Here is an 18,640-nt window from a genome sequence, read left to right on the forward strand (position 1 = left end):
CAAAAGATATGGAAAGCACAGGTACTGTCATTAATCCACTAACAGCAATAGACCGAGTAGATCAGTCAAGGGATGACGGAGTCAATTCGACTAACCCGTCCACTATGAAAGATTTTCTCCTCCAAGAATGGAACCAAGGGGAAGTGGAGGGGGTCCCTGATGAGAATCTCTGGTTAAAGTGGATGAAATACACCGCTAGGGCCTTGGGGGAGACCAATTGTTATGCATGCTCCATTGGGCGACCGACAATGTTGACCGCCCCAATGCCAAAGGCAATGTTTCCCTGTGTATTAGACCTGGGGTCCAATCAAAAAGAGCCAAATTGCACAGGGATTGGGCTGGCAAAATTGACATACTCGGCCAGCCCACCTAGATTCACTTTAACTCCTGGCGAATACCAGTGTTACAGACATAGAAATGGCACCCGTAACTTGGGTGATTTTGATGGCTGTAAGGAGATAATTAATGTGACTGATTTAGATAAGGAAGGGAGGAAAAAAATTAGGAGCCTAACCATCCCTCTGACTGATGTGTGGTGGGCATGCACTAACAAAGGGAGCATTCGACAGACATTACCAGAGGGATGGGTGGGTACTTGTGCACCAGTATTGTTGGTCCAACCTGTAAGAATTGGTCATCAAAGACCAGTGAGAGGAAGAATAATTAGGAGAAAAAGAAATATAAGTCAGGAAGGAAATAGCCCAATTTGGATAGATGGTATAGGCATCCCCAGGGGTGTTCCAGACGAATACAAAGCTATAAATCAAATATGGGAGAGTTTTACTACAACATTTTTCTGGTGGGTGACAATAAACAAAAATATGGATTGGATAAATTATATCTATTACAACCAACAACGATTTATTGACCAGACTAGAGATGCAGTAAAGGGGATCTCTGAGCGATTATCCGCCATCCCGCTCATAACTTAGTAGAGGTTGGTTCTAGATCAGGCAGAAAGGGCCGGTGTCTATAGAAAGATAAGCCATTGTTGCACATTTATCCCTAACAACACCACACTGGATGGGACAGTCACCAGAGCTCTTACAGAATTAACTGCACTAAGTGAAGGATGAACTGAACTCAGAAGTTAGTACATTGTGGATAGGGTGGTTTGATGAAATATTTGGTAAACGGAAAACCCTAGCAGCCACCATCTTAGGAGCGGTCAGTGTTTGTATGGGTATTCTTGTATTATGTGGTTGTTGTCTTGTTCCCTGTGTCCGAGGATTGGTGAGTCAGGCGTTGGTGAAATGCAGTATCTAAACAATGATGAGAGATGGACTGACTCCGGACTCTGACCAGGGGAATGTGAAAAACGATCCTCCAGGCTTGGTGGATGACGAGGATTTGGACCCTGAAAGACCGCAATTGGATGAAATGTTTATTAGTTCTGATGTGATCTCTGAGATTAATCATGCTTGTAAAATACATTTATCCTGAATGTGGGAATATTTAGTCAAAGGGGTGGATTGTTAGATTAATTTGGATTTTAAGAATAATGACTAAAGGATTTCACCCCAAATACAGTATAAATGTTAGAATTATCATGTAGTGTCAACCCCCTAACAGAGGGGGCGGTACTAAACATTCAAGGGTGAAGGGGAAGGCGGAAACTGTTTAGAAAAGCCACCTAAAGGTGGGAGGAGTCAAGTTCAGGAGGTATAAAATCGTATGTTTGTGTTTTTGGCGTCAGAGCTCACCATGAATAAATATACAGATAATACTTGTGGGTTGTGGACCTTGAATCATTGATGATTAAAACCAGAGCCTTACAACCTCTGGTAATGATTCAAGCTTAGGTTGAATTAGAGATAGAAATTCACATGACAATGGCCACTTGCCAAAGTATTTTTGCTACCTTTGCTAGAAGAAGAGATCTCAGTGACTTTAACAGAGGGGTCTCAAAAGAGCACATATGGGTTTACAGTCCGTATGCTAGGTTCGGTTTGCTCCTAGAAGAACTTGGTTAGGCGAAGCGAATGTCAGTGCCTGGCATACTCCCTTAAAATACCTTCGCTTAAAAAAGGAATTTAAAAAGCTGCAATATTACCGTTTGTCCCTCTTTGAGACAATGTAGCGAACTTCTTTAAAATAGTCAGAATTAATTTGGAGGTTTTCGCCGAAGGTCACGCAATTTTACATGAACTAAGATGTTTGGTGCAGTGTTTCTCAAGTGAAAACTAGTCTTCTCTCGTTGAACGACAACAAACACTTCATTTGAAGAATCCCGTTCATAGTTCCAACTATTACTAGGAGTAATACTGTTGACCAAATCACCAATGAAGCGGCGTAGACTTCGACTTGCCTCAAGAAAACATTTTTGTGTGCGCGAACCGCCGAAAAAATTCTGGTGAACAAAACTTGTATAATTTTTTTTTTTCAGAAAATATGCGAGAACTGTTTAGACTGTCTTTCTTATAGGAGATTCTGGAGCGTCGCATGAGATGGCGTTTTCCACCAGCAAAAACAAAACACCAAATGGAAGAATGGTTTTGCATCCCTCCAATAGAGTTCCAGACACTTATAGAATCTATGCCAAGGCCCAACGAGACATAATACTACTATTACCAGGGCCCTTAGTGCACTAGGTAGAGAATTGGGTGCAATTTGCTTCATTCTACAGCTAGAGGATTCCTGATATCTCCAGGAGTGATAAGTATAAATTTTTTTTGTCTATCTGTTGTGGTCTTTTTGCAAACTAGGGCCATCTACTGTGAGCGCTGCCTGTCTTCCCAGTGGCCTAATTTGTGTGTGAACTGCTGTCTGCTCATAATTTGCAGATAGTTGACACACAACAACCAGGATCATGGGGCAGGGCAATTTGTGACTTGTTTTGGTAATCAGCGCCTGTATTGGAGGGGGAGTAGTTTAACTTCTCCAAGGCAATTAGTACAGGGAGGTGCGCTCTTCACCTCTGCTAGACAATTAGTATTAGTTTGTCAGTTTTGTTGCAAAACCGTCCCCGAAAACAAAGACTGTTCTGCCTAGTTGTTCAAGGAAGGAACGCGAGGAAGACTCCACACCACTCTCTCACTTGAGTATCTTAGTTATTTACAGACTCATTTTTGCTCTTTTGTGGCTTTGTCAACTGGACAGGTTCACTCCTCTCCCTGTGGGCGTTACAGACGCTCCCCACCCCTTAACTGCAACCCCTTCTAATTTAGTGTACCCTGAGCGCACAACCCATGTGGAATTCTGGGTCTCTGGCAGCGCTTGGAACTGCTGATCTGCGGTCAAGAACGCAGAGTTCATCTCAGCCTATGCTGCCCTTCAGTCCCTTGACCTTTTTGGCCCTGACGGAGACATAGATCACCCCAGAGAACACTGCTACTCCAGCTGCTCTCCATCTAACTGTTTTCTCTCATAGTCCGAGAGCATCTGGTCGTCGCGGTGGTGGCACAGGTCTACTCATTTCTCCTAAGTGGAGATTTTCTATTTTCTCCCTCTCTCACCTGTCCATCTCCTCATTTGAATTCCATGCTGTCACTGTCACTTGTCCTCTCCAGCTTAACATTGTCATCTATCGCCCACCAGGTTCCCTTGGAGAGTTCCTCAATGAGCTTGACACCTTGATAAGTTCATTTCCTGATGATGGCTCACCGCTCTTCGTACTTGGCGACTTCAACCTCACGATGTCTGCCTTCGATTAAATTTATTTTCAACTCTTTGCCATCCTTCCCTCTTTTGACCTCACCCTTCCCCAATCCCCTCCAACTCACAAGGCAGGCAATACGCTTGACCTCATCTTTATTGATGAGGTCAAGCGTTTTTTTGAGGTGAGCTGTTGTAACTGCTCAAGGGATATGTTCTGTGTTGGACTGTGACGTTATGCCTTTCATAGACTCCTGGTATGACCGCACCTTAACAGGGCCATTGTATTCCGGAACTGTTGCTTGTATTGAACGAATTGTGTAAACAATATGATTTTATCACTTCACACTATATAGGCAACATGTAACCATTTATTATTTGAGTTCTTCCCTGTGATCTGAGCTAGATCTCCCCTGTAGTAGCTTGATTCAAGATTTTTCTATTATATCATTAAATAGTCTCTGCCTTAATCTTTTGGATCAAATTTTCCACAACACTAGGAAACACTTTTCCCTCCTTCTCCCTCTCTGTGGACGACTTTGTCAACCACTTTGGGGAAAAAGGTTGACGTCCGCCACTCGTTCACTCAGCCTATTGAATCCACTGGACTCACTAACACAGAACTACCTTACGACTTGACCTCTTTCTCCCATCAACCTCCAGATGACATCCTGCGACTAGTGAGGTCTGGCTGCCCAACAACCTGTCCACTAGACCCCATCCCCTCCTCCCTTCTTCAGGCCATCTCTGGAGACCACCTCACATCCCTGACCACTGGCTGCGTCCCTTCTGACTTCAAAATGGTCCTAGTTGTTCCCCTCGTCAAGAAACCAACACTCCACTCATCTGACGTCAAACTATAGACCCGTATCCCTTTTCTTTCCGAAACACTTGAGCGTGCTGATCAACTTTCTCGTAATCTCTCTCAGAATTATCTTCTTGACTGGTCACTCAACCGAGACTGCGCTTCTCTGTGTCACGGAAGCTCTCCGCACTGCCAAAGCTGACTCTCTCTCCTCTGTTCTCATCATCCTAGATCTATCTGCTACCTTCAACACCGTGAACCATCAGATCCTCCTCTCCACCGTCTCAGGGCTGGACGTCTCAGGCTCTGCACACTCCTGGATTGCATCCTACCTGGCAGGTCGCTCCTACCAGGTGATGTGTAGAGGATCTGTGTCTGCACCACATACTCTCATTACTGGTGTCCCCCAGGGCTCGGTTCTAGGCCCTCTTCTCTCTATACACCAAGTCACTCGGCTCCATGTATATCCTCACGTGGTCTCTCCTATCATTGCTATGCGGATGACACTCAACTACTTTTCACCTCCCCCCCTTCTGACACCCAGGTGGCGACATGCATCTCTGTGTGATTGGCAGTTATCTCAACTTGAATGTCGGCCCACCACCTCAAGTTCAACATCGATAAGACGGAGCTGCTCTTCCTCCCGAGGAAGGCTTGCCCGATCAAAGACCTCCTCCACGGTTGACAACTCCACCGTGTCGCCCTCCCAGAGTGCAAAGAACCTTGGCGTGAACCTGGACAACATTCTGCCATTCTCTGCAAACATCAAAGCAGTGACTCGCTCCTGCAGGTTCATGCTCTACAACATCTGTATAGTGCGACCCTACCTCACACAGGAAGCGGCGCAGGTCCTAATCCAGGCACTTGTCCTCTCCCATCTGGACTACTGCAACTCGCTGTTGGCTGGGCTCCCTGCGTATGAAAATGTATGCACTCACTACTGTAAACCGCTCTGGATTAGAGCGTCTGCTAAATGACTTAAATGTAAAAATGTTGTGCCATCAAACCCCTGCAACAACAGCCCGCTTGGTTTTCAACCTTCCCAAGTTCTCCAATGTCACCCCGCTCCTCCTCACACTCCACTGGCTTCCAGTCAAAGCTCGCATCCACTACAAGACCATGTTGCTTAACTACGGCGCAGAAAGAGGAACTGCACTTCCCTAACATCAGGCTATGCTCAAACCCTACACCCCAACCTCAGCACGCTGTTTTACCACCTCAGGGCTCTTGGCCCGCCCACCCTCTAGGGGAGGACAGCTCCCGCTCAGCCCAGTCCAAGCTCTTCTCTGTCCTGGCCCGCCCCAATGGTGGAACCAGCTTCCCCCTGAAGCTAGGTCAGCGGAGTCCCTGCCCATCTTCTGAAAACATCTGAAACCTTACCTCTTCAAACACAATTTTAAATGATCCTCCTCACCTCACAAAAATAAAATATAAAAAAATGAACCAGCAGATGCACTTTACCTCCCCCTTCTACTTCTGACAGCTACGTTATTAAGGAAAAATGTACTTTCTATGCCTGTGATATGTGGCTGTCCCACCTAGCTATCTTAAGATCAAAATACAACCGGTGTAGACCTTAATGTGAAATGCTTACTTACGAGCCCTTTAATGCAGTTTAAACAAAATAGTTAAGAAAATATTTACTAAATAAATTAAAGTAACACAATAAAGAGGCTATATACAGTGGGTACTGGTACCGAGTCAATGTACAGGTTAGTCTAGGTAATTTGTACGTCTAGGTAGGGGTAAAGTGGCTATGCATAGGCAATAAACAGCGAGTAGCAGCAGTGTAAAAATAGAGGTGGTGGTGGGGGGGGGTCAATGCAAATAGTCCGGGTGGCCATTTGATTAATTGTTCAGAAGTCTTATGGCTTGGGGGTAGAAGATGAATGAACTGTAAGTCACTCTGGATAAGAGCATCTGCTAAATGACTAAAATTGAAATGCAGAATATGTATTTGTTTTAATTTAAAGCACATGAGGTGTGTATGAAATAATCACAACGAGGCTTGAAATAATTGGAAGTGAGTTATATTTGTCCCTTTATTACTAATCTGTAGGAGACGTACTGTACAGCACATTAAAGGTCACAATTCATGTACGTTTTGTCCTACATTGTTGTTAGCCAATACTATATTTGCAGATTATCAATGTTATGGATTGTGTAACTTTTGCCTTAATCAAGCAGTGTTTGTTTTTACAATGGGTAAAACAATTCTAAATAAAAATAAACCTTTATGCTCAGCATGTGATCCTTTTTCATTCTTGTATTTGTTTGAGCCTTGTCGCATATCTTTCAAGCAGCAAGGATTTTGTTTTATGTTGTGATGTTAGCCTAATGAATGGGTTCCCCTCCTAAAGATTTCTAGTAGAAATTCCCCAAATGGCTTGCTCTGTAAAATGACGAGGTTAATGAGGATGACGATCAATCATGATGTTAAAGTGAAAAGTTTGAAATAAAAGCATAGATCTCTCCCGTAAACACTCTGTTGACCGCTACAACTCCACGCCCCCACCCCATCTCATGTATGCAGTCCATCGTCAATTGGTTGCGGAAGGAGGGATGCTTGGAGCCGAAGCAGCCAGTAGCGCTAGCACGATGATGTAATCAACATTTCTCCTCCCCACTCATAGAGGGGACTCGATTAATCTGTCTCGGGTGCCCGTGTATGCATGTTTTGCACCGGGTGAAATTTGATTGCGTTCGTTTTGGAACAGGGCTGCTTCCCGGGCGTGAGTCATACCGTGTTCAAAACAACTGGGAACTCGGAAAAATACGAGGTCAAATCATGACGTCAGTGATCTTCAGGTCGGAAAGTCAGAGCTCTAGAAAGAGGCAGAGTTCTCGAGTTGGTTGACTGTTCAAATCGATTTTTCCCAGTTGGAGCTTGTTTTTTTCCAAGTTGTTTTGAACGCACTGAAGTCGGAAGTCAGAGATTTCCGAGTTCCCCGTTGGTTTCAACATGGCATCTGGTACCCCTTTCAAAAGCCGGAGCAAAGTTGGCTCAAAACAAAAGTGAGGTAGGAGCGTGTGAAGTAATGAGTAGGATTCTGTTTTCACATGCAGAAGTGGTTGCTTCTGATAAAAACGCTTTATTTGTTTTTGGACGATGCACCATGCTGCCTTGTTGACAACATGACCAAGCCGCGTAGATTACTGTTCCATTCGAAGAGGCCGCTCCTCTCTCACCGCTTTTTCCCGTTCACGTCACGGGCCATAGTCCGGTGCCCCGCGGCGCAGCATAATCGAATCCTCCCATTCCCATAGGACCCGGCTCGTGCACAGGACGTTCCGCCAGCTGTGAGGCACGCGCCACACGGTTCGGATTATGTCATTCACTTTCTTTTGAGCAGTTTTAACGAGACCGGAGGACATCATCGTTTTTTGTGGTGAGAGATCCTCCCCACCCAATCGTATATCTCATCGAACGGACAGAGACAGAGGACGGTAGCTAGCTAGCTACGGCAAAACGACTCGACTCTCTCTCGATCTTGTCTGTGTGATGTGGGCCACTTCATGCACCACTGATACCGTCTATACCTGCGCTGTTGCTAGTTTTCACCACACAGCTGACAAGCCAAAAGTGAACGGTAAAACAATACGGAAAGCTATAGCCAGCTAGCTTTTATATACTAGCTATTTTTGCCTTGCCGTCTTCAGTGGCCGCGTTTGAGAGAAAAGTGATATTCGGCGGCTCTCGGCCCGGGGTGACATTTCCGGATTCGAACACTCGCATATTCATCCTCCCAGCGGTGCTGTTTTAGCATCTCAATATACTGGCAATTGATCGCCGTTTATGCGACAACGGAGTCTAGCAAAGTGAAACTAACGGTAACCATAATTTGGTTTCCGGAGCACCTATTTTTCTTGCTTTTGCATTGGAAATGGGCCGTGTTCAACAGTTCTGCAACTGTCTAGCTCGAGCTAGCTACTGAAGCGAGCTAACTCGGGTCTGGATCTAGTAACGTCATGTGCGTGCCTGTGGTCTTTACAGCCAAAAAAGCGAAACATTAGTCGTTGACGTTTCGCTGCCTTGATATTTGATACTTTTTTCCCCCCAACTTCTACAATCGAGATACGCTTGAACGGGTAGAATTATTGGACCGAATTCTTTGTTTTGGCTGAGGCTGGAGCATGACAGACATTCGATCCATCCTTCCATCGCGGTGCTCCATCCAATACGGCGCAGTGTGAGTAGCCCCATCCGGGAAGCGCACATCAAGCAGAATCGTATCCTATGCACCTCTTGGGTGTCAGGGTCTAAAGGTGCTACTATTCCCAGAGCAATAACGTCGGAGGGGGAGGACGTTGCCTTCCCATCTCAGGATTAAATCATGGCCAATGAACCTGTCATCCTTAATGTGTATGATATGGTAAGATTGTGTGTTTTGAACTTTTATGTGCATGGGAATCAATGTGACATACTAACCTACTATTGGCGCGCACACACACACACACACACACACACAACCTACACACCCTACACACACACACACACACCCTACACACACACCCTACACACACACACAACCTACACACACACACACCCCAGAATGGATATTTAGTCTGTGGTAGGACAACCAGGCAGGTGCAGTGTTGGTCCCTCTCTTCCCCTCTGATATCTCCAGGCCAGCAGTCACAGATAGACGAGGACCCCCCATGGTCCCTCTCTTCCCATCTCCAGGCCAGCAGTCACAGATAGACGAGGACCCCCCAGTGGAGCTGAAAGTCACAGCTGCTCAAACGCCTGATTTTAAAATCCCACTGTAGCTCTGCTCTGCTGGGACGAGGGATGGACTGGGACCAGAAATCGGCCCAGGCATTTCAAACACACTGGCCCAATAGTTTTCATTATGACGTCCACAGAGGCTCATTTTTTTCCCCCTAGAAGATCCCATTATTAGCTAATTTATTATAATTTTGCGCAAAACACCTAATTTAGTCCCACTGGACTAAAGACTGACTAGCCCATCTGCCAATTGCCCGAACTTCCCTATGGCCAGCCCAGTTCTGTTTGGGACCCAGTCATTGGCTGGAAAACTACAGGTCATGCAAGGGCTGCGTGCAACAACCCCAGAAAGATAGTCAATTAGCTTTGCCCGACGACTCACCCTGAATATAATTGCTACATACATTCAGTCTGAAACTGCCCCTCCTAGAAGTTGTTTTGTGTGGATTTCAAAATGAGGGGCGTTGTGCAAAACAAATTCATCAGTGATTTGGATCGTCTTGAACAAATCTAACCAATCAAGGGTATCGAAGTGAATAACATCATCGTGTAGGCTCTGGCTCAACCTATCAGCTTCTGAGAACCTTTTGAACAGTCAGAATGTTTTTGCGTTCTAGAAATCGTAGGGGGTCATGGTCGAGAAGAAACGGCAGTTTGGCTGAGCGATATGGATGGGTAGCCAGGCAACCAGAAAGAGTGACCACGGTATAGATTGAGAGTCATAGGCTTCATCCCAATTTTCTTCCCTTTCATGTGAACTTTAAAGGGAATGGATTGGTGGAGATGTACATTTTAGTCATTTAGCAGACACTCTTAACCAGAGCGACTTACAGTATAGAGTCCATACATTTTCATACTTTTTTCATACTTGTCCCCCTTGGGAATCGAACCAAACTTCATTAAAAAAACATTTTGATTGGTTAATTGATTGTAATCTCTACAGTAACCAGATTTCCATCCAACCATTTAAATGTGGATGAATTACCTGACGCATTAATAAAGTCACGACAGGGCTTATGGAAACAGGAAATGTCGACAGACGGTGGGATCTTTTTGTGTCTGTAGAATTAATTATGCGAGAAGTGGCGGTGGAAACACCTTTTTTTATGTTTTAAATATTGATATAATAACCGTCTGATGGAGGTAAACTTGGAGTCACTTGACTTGATGATAGGTTGTGTGGACTACTTTATTAGGCTACAGATGGAATGAGCTAAGGGTTCACAGGGTTGTGGTGATAGGGCAGGGCGGCAGGTGGCGTAGTGGTTAAGAGCGTTGTGCCAGTAACCGAAAGGTCGCTGGTTCTAATCCCCGAGCCGACTAGGTGAAAAATCTGTCGATGTGCCCTTGAGCAAGGCACTTAACCCTAAATTGCTCATGTAAGTCGCTCTGGATAAGAGCGTCTGCTAAATGACTAAAATGTAAAATGTGTATCGATGGTCTTATTCTGGTGACATGTTGATCGACGCTTGTCTGCAGTTTGACAAATAAACCTATTCTCGCTCTTATCCATAATAATGTCATCATGTAGCCTAGCCTACTAGCACAGCACTCTTATCCATAATAATGTCATCATCTAGCCTACTAGCACAGCACTCTTATCCATAATAATGTCCTCATGTAGCCTAGCCTACTAGCACAGCGCTCTTATCCATAATAATGTCATCATGTAGCCTAGCCTACTAGCACAGCACTCTTATCCATAATAATGTCATCATGTAGCCTAGCCTACTAGCACAGCACTCTTATCCATAATACTGTCATCATGTAGCCTAGCCTACTAGCACAGCACTCTTATCCATAATACTGTCATCATGTAGCCTAGCCTACTAGCACAGCCGATCCACACTGTATCTGGGAGCTGCTGGCTAGAGCGCACCTGCCAAGACCAGAGTGGGCACATTTAGCTATTTAACAAAACTATCTCGGTAGAGTTGAAAATGTGATGGAAACACATTGAACTTTAGATTTTTATTTGATACATGAAAAAGTACCTTTTATGTGCACTACGTCATCACTACGTCATCACTACGTCACCACGGACTGCTTGTTATCCTCAGCAAGTCCGTTTGGTGGAACACACCACTGGTGTGAAAATGCATATTTTTAAATATACGCATGAAAATCTTTCACCAATTGGATGGAAACCTAGCTGGTGAGAGAAGGATTGATGGGTCGATTTCTGAAAGATAGTGACACAGAGAGAGAGAGAGAGAGAGACTGGAGGATGATGTGTAGTGAGGTGTGATGATATTTCTGCATGGACAGACAGACAGTTGAATGTGGGAGGTCCTCAGAGAATGCATGCGTCCTTACAGCCTTAGACCAAAGAGATGCAAGACATGATTACCAAATACCAAGTGCTCACTCTTTCAGTGGCGTACAGATGGTGTCAAGTTCAAACGAAGACCAACCACACAGAACTCCACACCTCCAGTCCACAAAATACAGTTAGATTATTTGCATTAACAGTCCACCAATTCTAATACAGATAGGGTATTCAGACAACTGTTCTATGTGAGAGCCTGCAACAGTAAGCTTATGGATAGTGTTTTGACACTTCACTGTCGTTTCACTGACACTGTGTCAGTCAGTCAGGAACCTTGCTCTCTATTATTAATGGAGGGCCCAGCTGGTGGGATGTGGATGTCTTTTAACAACCCCCCTCCCCCCCCCCACGCCCTCAGGACACCCACCCTCCACAAAGGTTCAGGAGGAGGTCTGATTGGGGAGGAGAGAGGTTCTGCGAAGGTAGGGGTGTTACCAAAAGTCTGGGGCCGTATGAATCAAGTTCTTATCTAGGATCAGGTCTTTCCTGTCCATGTAACTTGATTAATTGTGATCTGAAAGGCTAAACTGATCCTAAATCAGTACTCCTACTCTGAGACGTGATTGGGAAAAGAGGGGATCTTTGGGGGTAGACTCGTAGAAAAAAGGGTTCTTCGGCTGTCCCCATAGGAGAACCCTTTTCGGTTCCATGCGGAAAGGGTTCTACCTGGAACCAGAAACAGTTCTTCAAAGGGTTCTCCTATGGGGAAAGCAGAATAACCCTTTTAGATTCTAGATATAACCTTTTTTCTAAAAGTGTAGCCTGTGTAGATGGAATGTGAGCCACATCCCTTCCCCTCTCCCAACTGTGTTTCTGTGAACAGGTGCTTGGTGGTCAGACCTGCTTCTATTAATATTTTAATTACAATTTACTTTGCATTCATTTCTGGCTTTGAAATGAAAATACAAACATGCATAATTCAAATATATACTTTTTAATTCCGCGATTTAGAGTTGCGAAATGTGCAATGAGACAAGTGACTGCCCTGGTTGGTCACACTGCCTGACATGCCCATTTCACTGCATACATTCTCTCTCTCTCTCTCACACACACACCACACATAGTAGTTATAGCATAGTTGTAAGCAAACCATATCTCAGACTTTACCTTAAAGGGGAATTCAATTGGTGTCCCTCTCTCTGTTTATCATGCCTGTCCATGAGCATCAATATCCTGTGAGGAGGAAAGAAAGAACCTCCATTTACCAAATGTCTCTAAAGTGCTGAGTAGGACGATCAGTATTGCATTACAACAGCCACTTACCCTGCATTCAGGGGAAGCCATGACAACCAGCCACTTACCCTGCATTCAGGGGAAGCCATGACAACCAGCCACTTACCCTGCATTCAGGGGAAGTCATGACAACCAGCCACTTACCCTGCATTCAGGGGAAGCCATGACAACCAGCCACTTACCCTGCATTCAGGGGAAGCCATGACAACCAGCCACTTACCCTGCATTCAGGGGAAGCCATGACAACCAGCCACTTACCCTGCATTCAGGGGAAGCCATGACAACCAGCCACTTACCCCGCATTCAGGGGAAGCCATGACAACCAGCCACTTACCCTGCATTCAGGGGAAGCCATGACAACCAGCCACTTACCCTGCATTCAGGGGAAGCCATGACAACCAGCCACTTACCCTGCATTCAGGGGAAGCCATGACAACCAGCCACTTACCCTGCATTCAGGGGAAGCCATGACAACCAGCCACTTACCCTGCATTCAGGGGAAGCCATGACAACCAGCCACTTACCCTGCATTCAGGGGAAGCCATGACAACCAGCCACTTACCCTGCATTCAGGGGAAGCCATGACATAATGGAAATGTATGATAGCTTTGTATGCACTTAACAAACTAAACCCTGGTGTATGGTTCTGATCAAAACCATAAACAGTCTCCAGTCAGATATGTTGTACTACGATCTACTTAGTATCCTTAGGAGAATGAATCAATTGAAAAAAGAGCATTCCAACCTTTTCAGGATACTGTATCTAACTGTTTAAAAATACACTTCTCTCTCTCTCTCTCTCTCTCTCTCTCTCTCTCTCTCTCTCTCTCTCTCTCTCTCTCTCTCTCTCTCTCTCTCTCTCTCTGTAACTCTCTCTCTCTCTCTCTCTCTCTCTCTCTCTCTCTCTCTCTCTCTCTCTCTCTCTCTAGTACTGGATTAACGAGTACACCTCCACTCTGGGTGTTGGAGTCTACCACTCAGGCATTGAGATCTATGGCCGAGGTACAGAGGAAGACCTTCACTACTTTCTCATTCACTCACTTATTCATTCATTCAACCAGTGTGCTGTTGGCAAAATGGAGAGGAAATGTGGAATGTTTCTCTCCACAGCTTCTATTCCATAGAGATTCTATAATTCTGTGTTCTATCCTCCCTCAGGGATGAGTAATTCACCATTGAGTCATCCTATGTGGAAAGAGAGAGAGAGATACTGTAGTTTTAGCATAAACCCAGAGAGAGACAGACGGACTGCCTGGTTGTTATTGTCCCCTCAGTCAGTGCCTGCACCCAGGGAATACTGTGGGTGATGCATCATTAAAAAAAATATATATCAAAATAGTCCCTCCCGTTTTGGTATCAAGATGTTTTTCTGTCTTATCTGAGTTATAGTACATCGGAAGTAGACATCAGCAAGGAAGACACATTGATCACACGCCACATTATATATTCTAACACCACACGATATCTTCTAACACCACACGATATATTCTAACACCACATGATATCTTCTAACACCACACAATATCTTCTAACACTATACAATATCTTCTAACACCACACGATATCTTCTAACACCACACGATATCTTCTAACACCACACGATATCTTCTAACACCACACAATATATTCTAACACCACACGATATCTTCTAACACCACACGATATCCAGTGGTGGAAAAAGTACCCAATTGTCATACTTGAGTAAAAGTAAAGATACCTTAATAGAAAATTACTCAAGTGAAAGTGACAGTCACCCAGTAAAATACTACTTGAGTAAAACTCTAAAAGTATTTGGTTTTAAAATATACTTAAGTATCAAAAGTAAAAGTATAAATCATTTCAAATTCCTTATATTAAGGAAACCAGACGGCACCATTTTCTAGTTTTTATTTTATTTACGGATAGCCAGGGGCACACTCCAACACTCAGACATAATTTACAAACAGTGTTTAGTGAGTCTGCCAGATCAGAGGCAGTAGGGATGACCGGGGGATGTTCTCTTGATAAGTGCATGAATTTGACAATTTTCCTGTCCTGTTAAGCATTCAACATGTAACGAGTACTTTTGGGCGTCAGGGAAAATGTATGGAGTAAACAGTACATCACTTTCTTTAGGAATGTAGTGAAGTAAAAGTAGTCAACAATGTACAGATACACCAAATGTACACCTTTATTTAACTAGGCAAGTCAGTTAAGAACAAATTCTTATTTACAATGACGGCCAAACCCAGACGACACTGGGCCAATTGTGCGCCGCCCTATGGGACTCCCAATCACGGCCGGTTGTGATACAGCCTGGAATCGAACCAGGGGGGGTCTGTAGTGACGCCTCAAGCACTGAGATGCAGTGCCTTAGACTGCTGCGCCACTCGGTCTGTAGTGACGCCTCAAGCACTGAGATGCAGTGCCTTAGACCGCTGCGCCACTCGGGAGCCCCACTCATGTACCTTTGTTGGAAAGCAAGGTGGCGACAGCAATTATTTTTCTCATGCCTGTATCGTGAGACGTCTCAATGAAGATATGACATTTACCCAATGTGTTCTTTATTTCCCCTCTTTACTACAGAGTTTGCATATGGGGGTCACCCGTATCCCTTCAGTGGCATATTTGAAATCAATCCTGGAAACGCCACGGAATTAGGAGAAACCTTCAAGTTTAAGTGAGTTTAAATTAAAAAACACACACACACACACACACACGCACACACACACACACACACGCACGGGTACACAAAGTGCCTAGTCACATAAAGAAGTGGTCAATGGCTGCTGTTTCACAACAGCAACAGGAAATCAAAGACTGTCTTTGTTTGCTGTAGCCATGTAAAGACGACAGAACAGTGTATCCCAAATTGCACCCTATTCCCTGTTGTACTTCTTTTGACCAAGGCCCATAAGACTCAATTTGGGATCCCAGACATGGCCTACTGAGCAGCGGCACGGTATCAAGTGGATCTTCACTTCTTTTCACGTATACTTCAATAGCTCAACCACAAGTTTTAGTAAAGATGTTGTGTATGTCTACACAGGGAGGCTATCGCTTTGGGCACGACAGATTTTGCAGTGGAGGATATGGATAAAATCATGGAGGAGCTGGGGAGGGATTTCAAAGGCGACGCCTACCATCTAATGCACAAGAACTGCAACCACTTCTCTTCCTCGCTGTCTGAGGTCGGTGGGACAACCGTCGTTCCGATTTTTCAAATGTTCCTTTCTGTTTCGTAACCGTTTCATAAGAGAGGATTACTGTTTGAATATATACATTTTGAATTATACATTATATTTACATTTATTGTGAACAATCTGATAGAGCCATTCCATCTTTTTTTTTTTTTTTAAAGGAGCATTGCCTATCGACAGTAATAAATATATTTTGCTGAGGATGTTTTTTATTTGCCAAGTGCATGTCCGATACTGTATCCACATTATTCAGTCCTTTTCCTGACGCCATGTTTGTTTCATTCTATTCCAGCTGTTGTGTGGGCGTGAGATCCCTCGGTGGGTAAACCGCCTGGCCTACTTCAGCTCTTGCGTGCCCTTCCTCCAGACCTGCCTCCCTAAGGAGTGGCTGACCCCCGCAGCCCTCCAGAGCCACATCAGTATGGGCCTTCACAAGGAGGAGCGAGAGGCCGGGGAGTCCAGCGACGAGGACCCCAACTCGGCCTCCGGGGCGGGCACCGGATCCTCACACAGCTGTCGCCATACACGGGTCTGAGCCAATGACTGTAGGTCTGAAGAGAACAGCCAATAGGACTCTCTCAATTACCTTTGACCTCTGAACCCTGGACCAGAAGGTCACCAGGTCACCTCTGCTGGGGATGTAGTGATGTAATATCTGTGGGCCTAACTGAATAACCAACTGACCTCATAGTACCACCTCTGAGAACAGAGACAGGGATGGATGATTAGTTAACCTGGTAGTGGTGACTCATGGTGCCGCTGGGGACGAGGGGACCTGCAAAACCCACAGATCCTTGGATCCTTTCCCTGATTTTCTCCCTTTAGATATATGGTAGATATATTCTGAAGGATTTGTTGACCAACTAACTCAGAGCATGGCATGGCTCTTTTTTAGATTGACCACAGCTACGTGATGTACTGTAGGTCTGGGGTACTTTCTAGTATTTATCTTTTTCCATGAACTTTTAAACCTTTGTCAGCCTTCATCCCCTGATTCCCTTCCTTACAGAGCTGCTTCTTCTGTAGAGTAGATGGATATCAGACACCACAAAGATAAAGCTAAGGGCACGTCCCAAATGGCATCCTATTCCCTATATAGTGCACTATTTTTTTTTTTTGACAACGGACAATAGGGCTCTGGTCAAAAAGTAGTGCACTATCTAGGGAATAGGGGTGCCATTTGGGACGTAGGCCAAAGTATCTCTCTGCCTGAGACTACTCGCTGCTCATTTCAAGAGGTACTTGTTCAATAACCTCCTTACTTGGCCTTCAGTTGTAACTTCAAAATATGTTTTGTTTTGTTTATGTGTGAGGTGAGTTAATATTCGGGCCATTTTAGAAGTTGTAGTAACAGAACCGTGTATAGTGATGTATGCTCCGGTTAGGAGTGACTACACGTGGGATTTAAACCAGCACATTTCTGTTAAACGTCGTTCTTAATTGAAAACGATGTGCCAAGAGCAAAGGATTGGACAAAAGTGAAGACATCTAAATTAGTGTTTGGACCATATTCATTTCAATTATCTAATTTTATCATATTAGTATTACATATTTGGGTGTTATTTGTCCATTTCATGGTCTCATGCATTGTTTAACAAGACATTGTCTGCCCCCCCCCCCCCCATGTAATTTGGTATTTACTACTATCATATGTGATGAATAACACTGTCAGATGTCTCTGAAACGTGCATTTACGCTCTTCTTCAATGGGAATCATTCAACGTTCATCAGGAGATGAAACAGAAACCTGATCAAGAAAGCTCAGACGTTGTGACCGATCAGTCGGCGTACAACATAAGAAATCTCAGCGGTGGAAGTGAAACTCATAGCGGTTGAATCACAGGTTTCTGTTCATACAACTTCTCTTTTTTCACCCCTCCTACCAAGAGAGTGATTGAGTAGGTGTGTGGGGTGTCTGGGGGCCTGTCGAGAGATGGGGTTGTGTTACAGTTGGGGCATTGTGTGAAGGAAAATGTTTTTTTGTTTTTTTTTTATTGGTGAGGATAGGTCTCTGAATGTGTTGGATTCACATGTGATCCTTGAAACAAGGGGGGAAGTTGTCCTACCGGTCAGTGAGCTGTCCTACCAGTCAGTCAGTTGTCCATTCTGAAGCCCACTCCATTGATTCCATACAGAAGTATTTCTGGAGAACAATATCGTCCTTTCTTTCTCTGTTCCTCCTTAGTTTACTGTCTGTCTGTGTCTCTCTCTCTGTCTGTCTGTCTGTCTGTCTGTCTGCCTCCACCCCTCCGTACACCATCCCCCTCTCAGGAAGGAAATCACATGACCTGTGGTTGTTACCCAGGTGTGTCATGATCATCCAGCATCTCCTTGACAACTGGGCAAAATAAAATAACTATATTTATTTGTTTATATACTTAGATTTTTAAATCATCTATATTTTTATTTCTTTTTAATGTGTAGTGTCATCTATATTATTTGTATTTTTTTTTATTCAGGATTTTTTTTTTTTGTTATCTTGAAATTGAAATGGGTTCCGTAAAGGTCAGTATTCCATGCTCACCATTGAAATCATTTTTTGGCACTTTCTACAGAGAATACCTTTTTCTATTGTATCGTGTCTATTTGAACCTCAGTTGGTAATGTGCTTTACCGAATTGTAAGACGATGCCACAATGTTAAGAGTGGAACTAATAGAATAAAGATTACATGAATAACAGTAAAATATGTTGTCCTGTACTTGTCCTTGAGTTTGACCACACAGTCTGAAATGAACAGCACTGAATGGGAGGAAAATCTTATTTTGAGTT

At 44.3% G+C, this 18,640-nt stretch overlaps 1 protein-coding gene across 1 annotated transcript in view; it reads left to right on the forward strand.

Annotated features, from left to right (window-relative positions):
• The window catches only part of LOC311102936 (deubiquitinase DESI2-like), a 30,690-nt gene extending 12,151 nt beyond the window's left edge, over positions 1–18,539 (forward strand). Inside the window, exons 4-7 of the mRNA XM_084144428.1 lie at positions 13,620–13,692; positions 15,256–15,349; positions 15,719–15,860; positions 16,162–18,539. Of these exons, the coding sequence (XP_084000554.1) occupies positions 13,620–13,692; positions 15,256–15,349; positions 15,719–15,860; positions 16,162–16,404 (552 nt within the window). The 3' untranslated portion in view covers positions 16,405–18,539. The remainder of the gene's footprint in view (positions 1–13,619; positions 13,693–15,255; positions 15,350–15,718; positions 15,861–16,161) is intronic.
• Positions 18,540–18,640: the final 101 nt, after the last annotated feature.

This window comes from Coregonus lavaretus (genome assembly GCF_964263955.1).
Source record: "Coregonus lavaretus genome assembly, chromosome: 27".
NCBI classification, from domain to species: Eukaryota; Metazoa; Chordata; class Actinopteri; order Salmoniformes; family Salmonidae; genus Coregonus; species Coregonus lavaretus.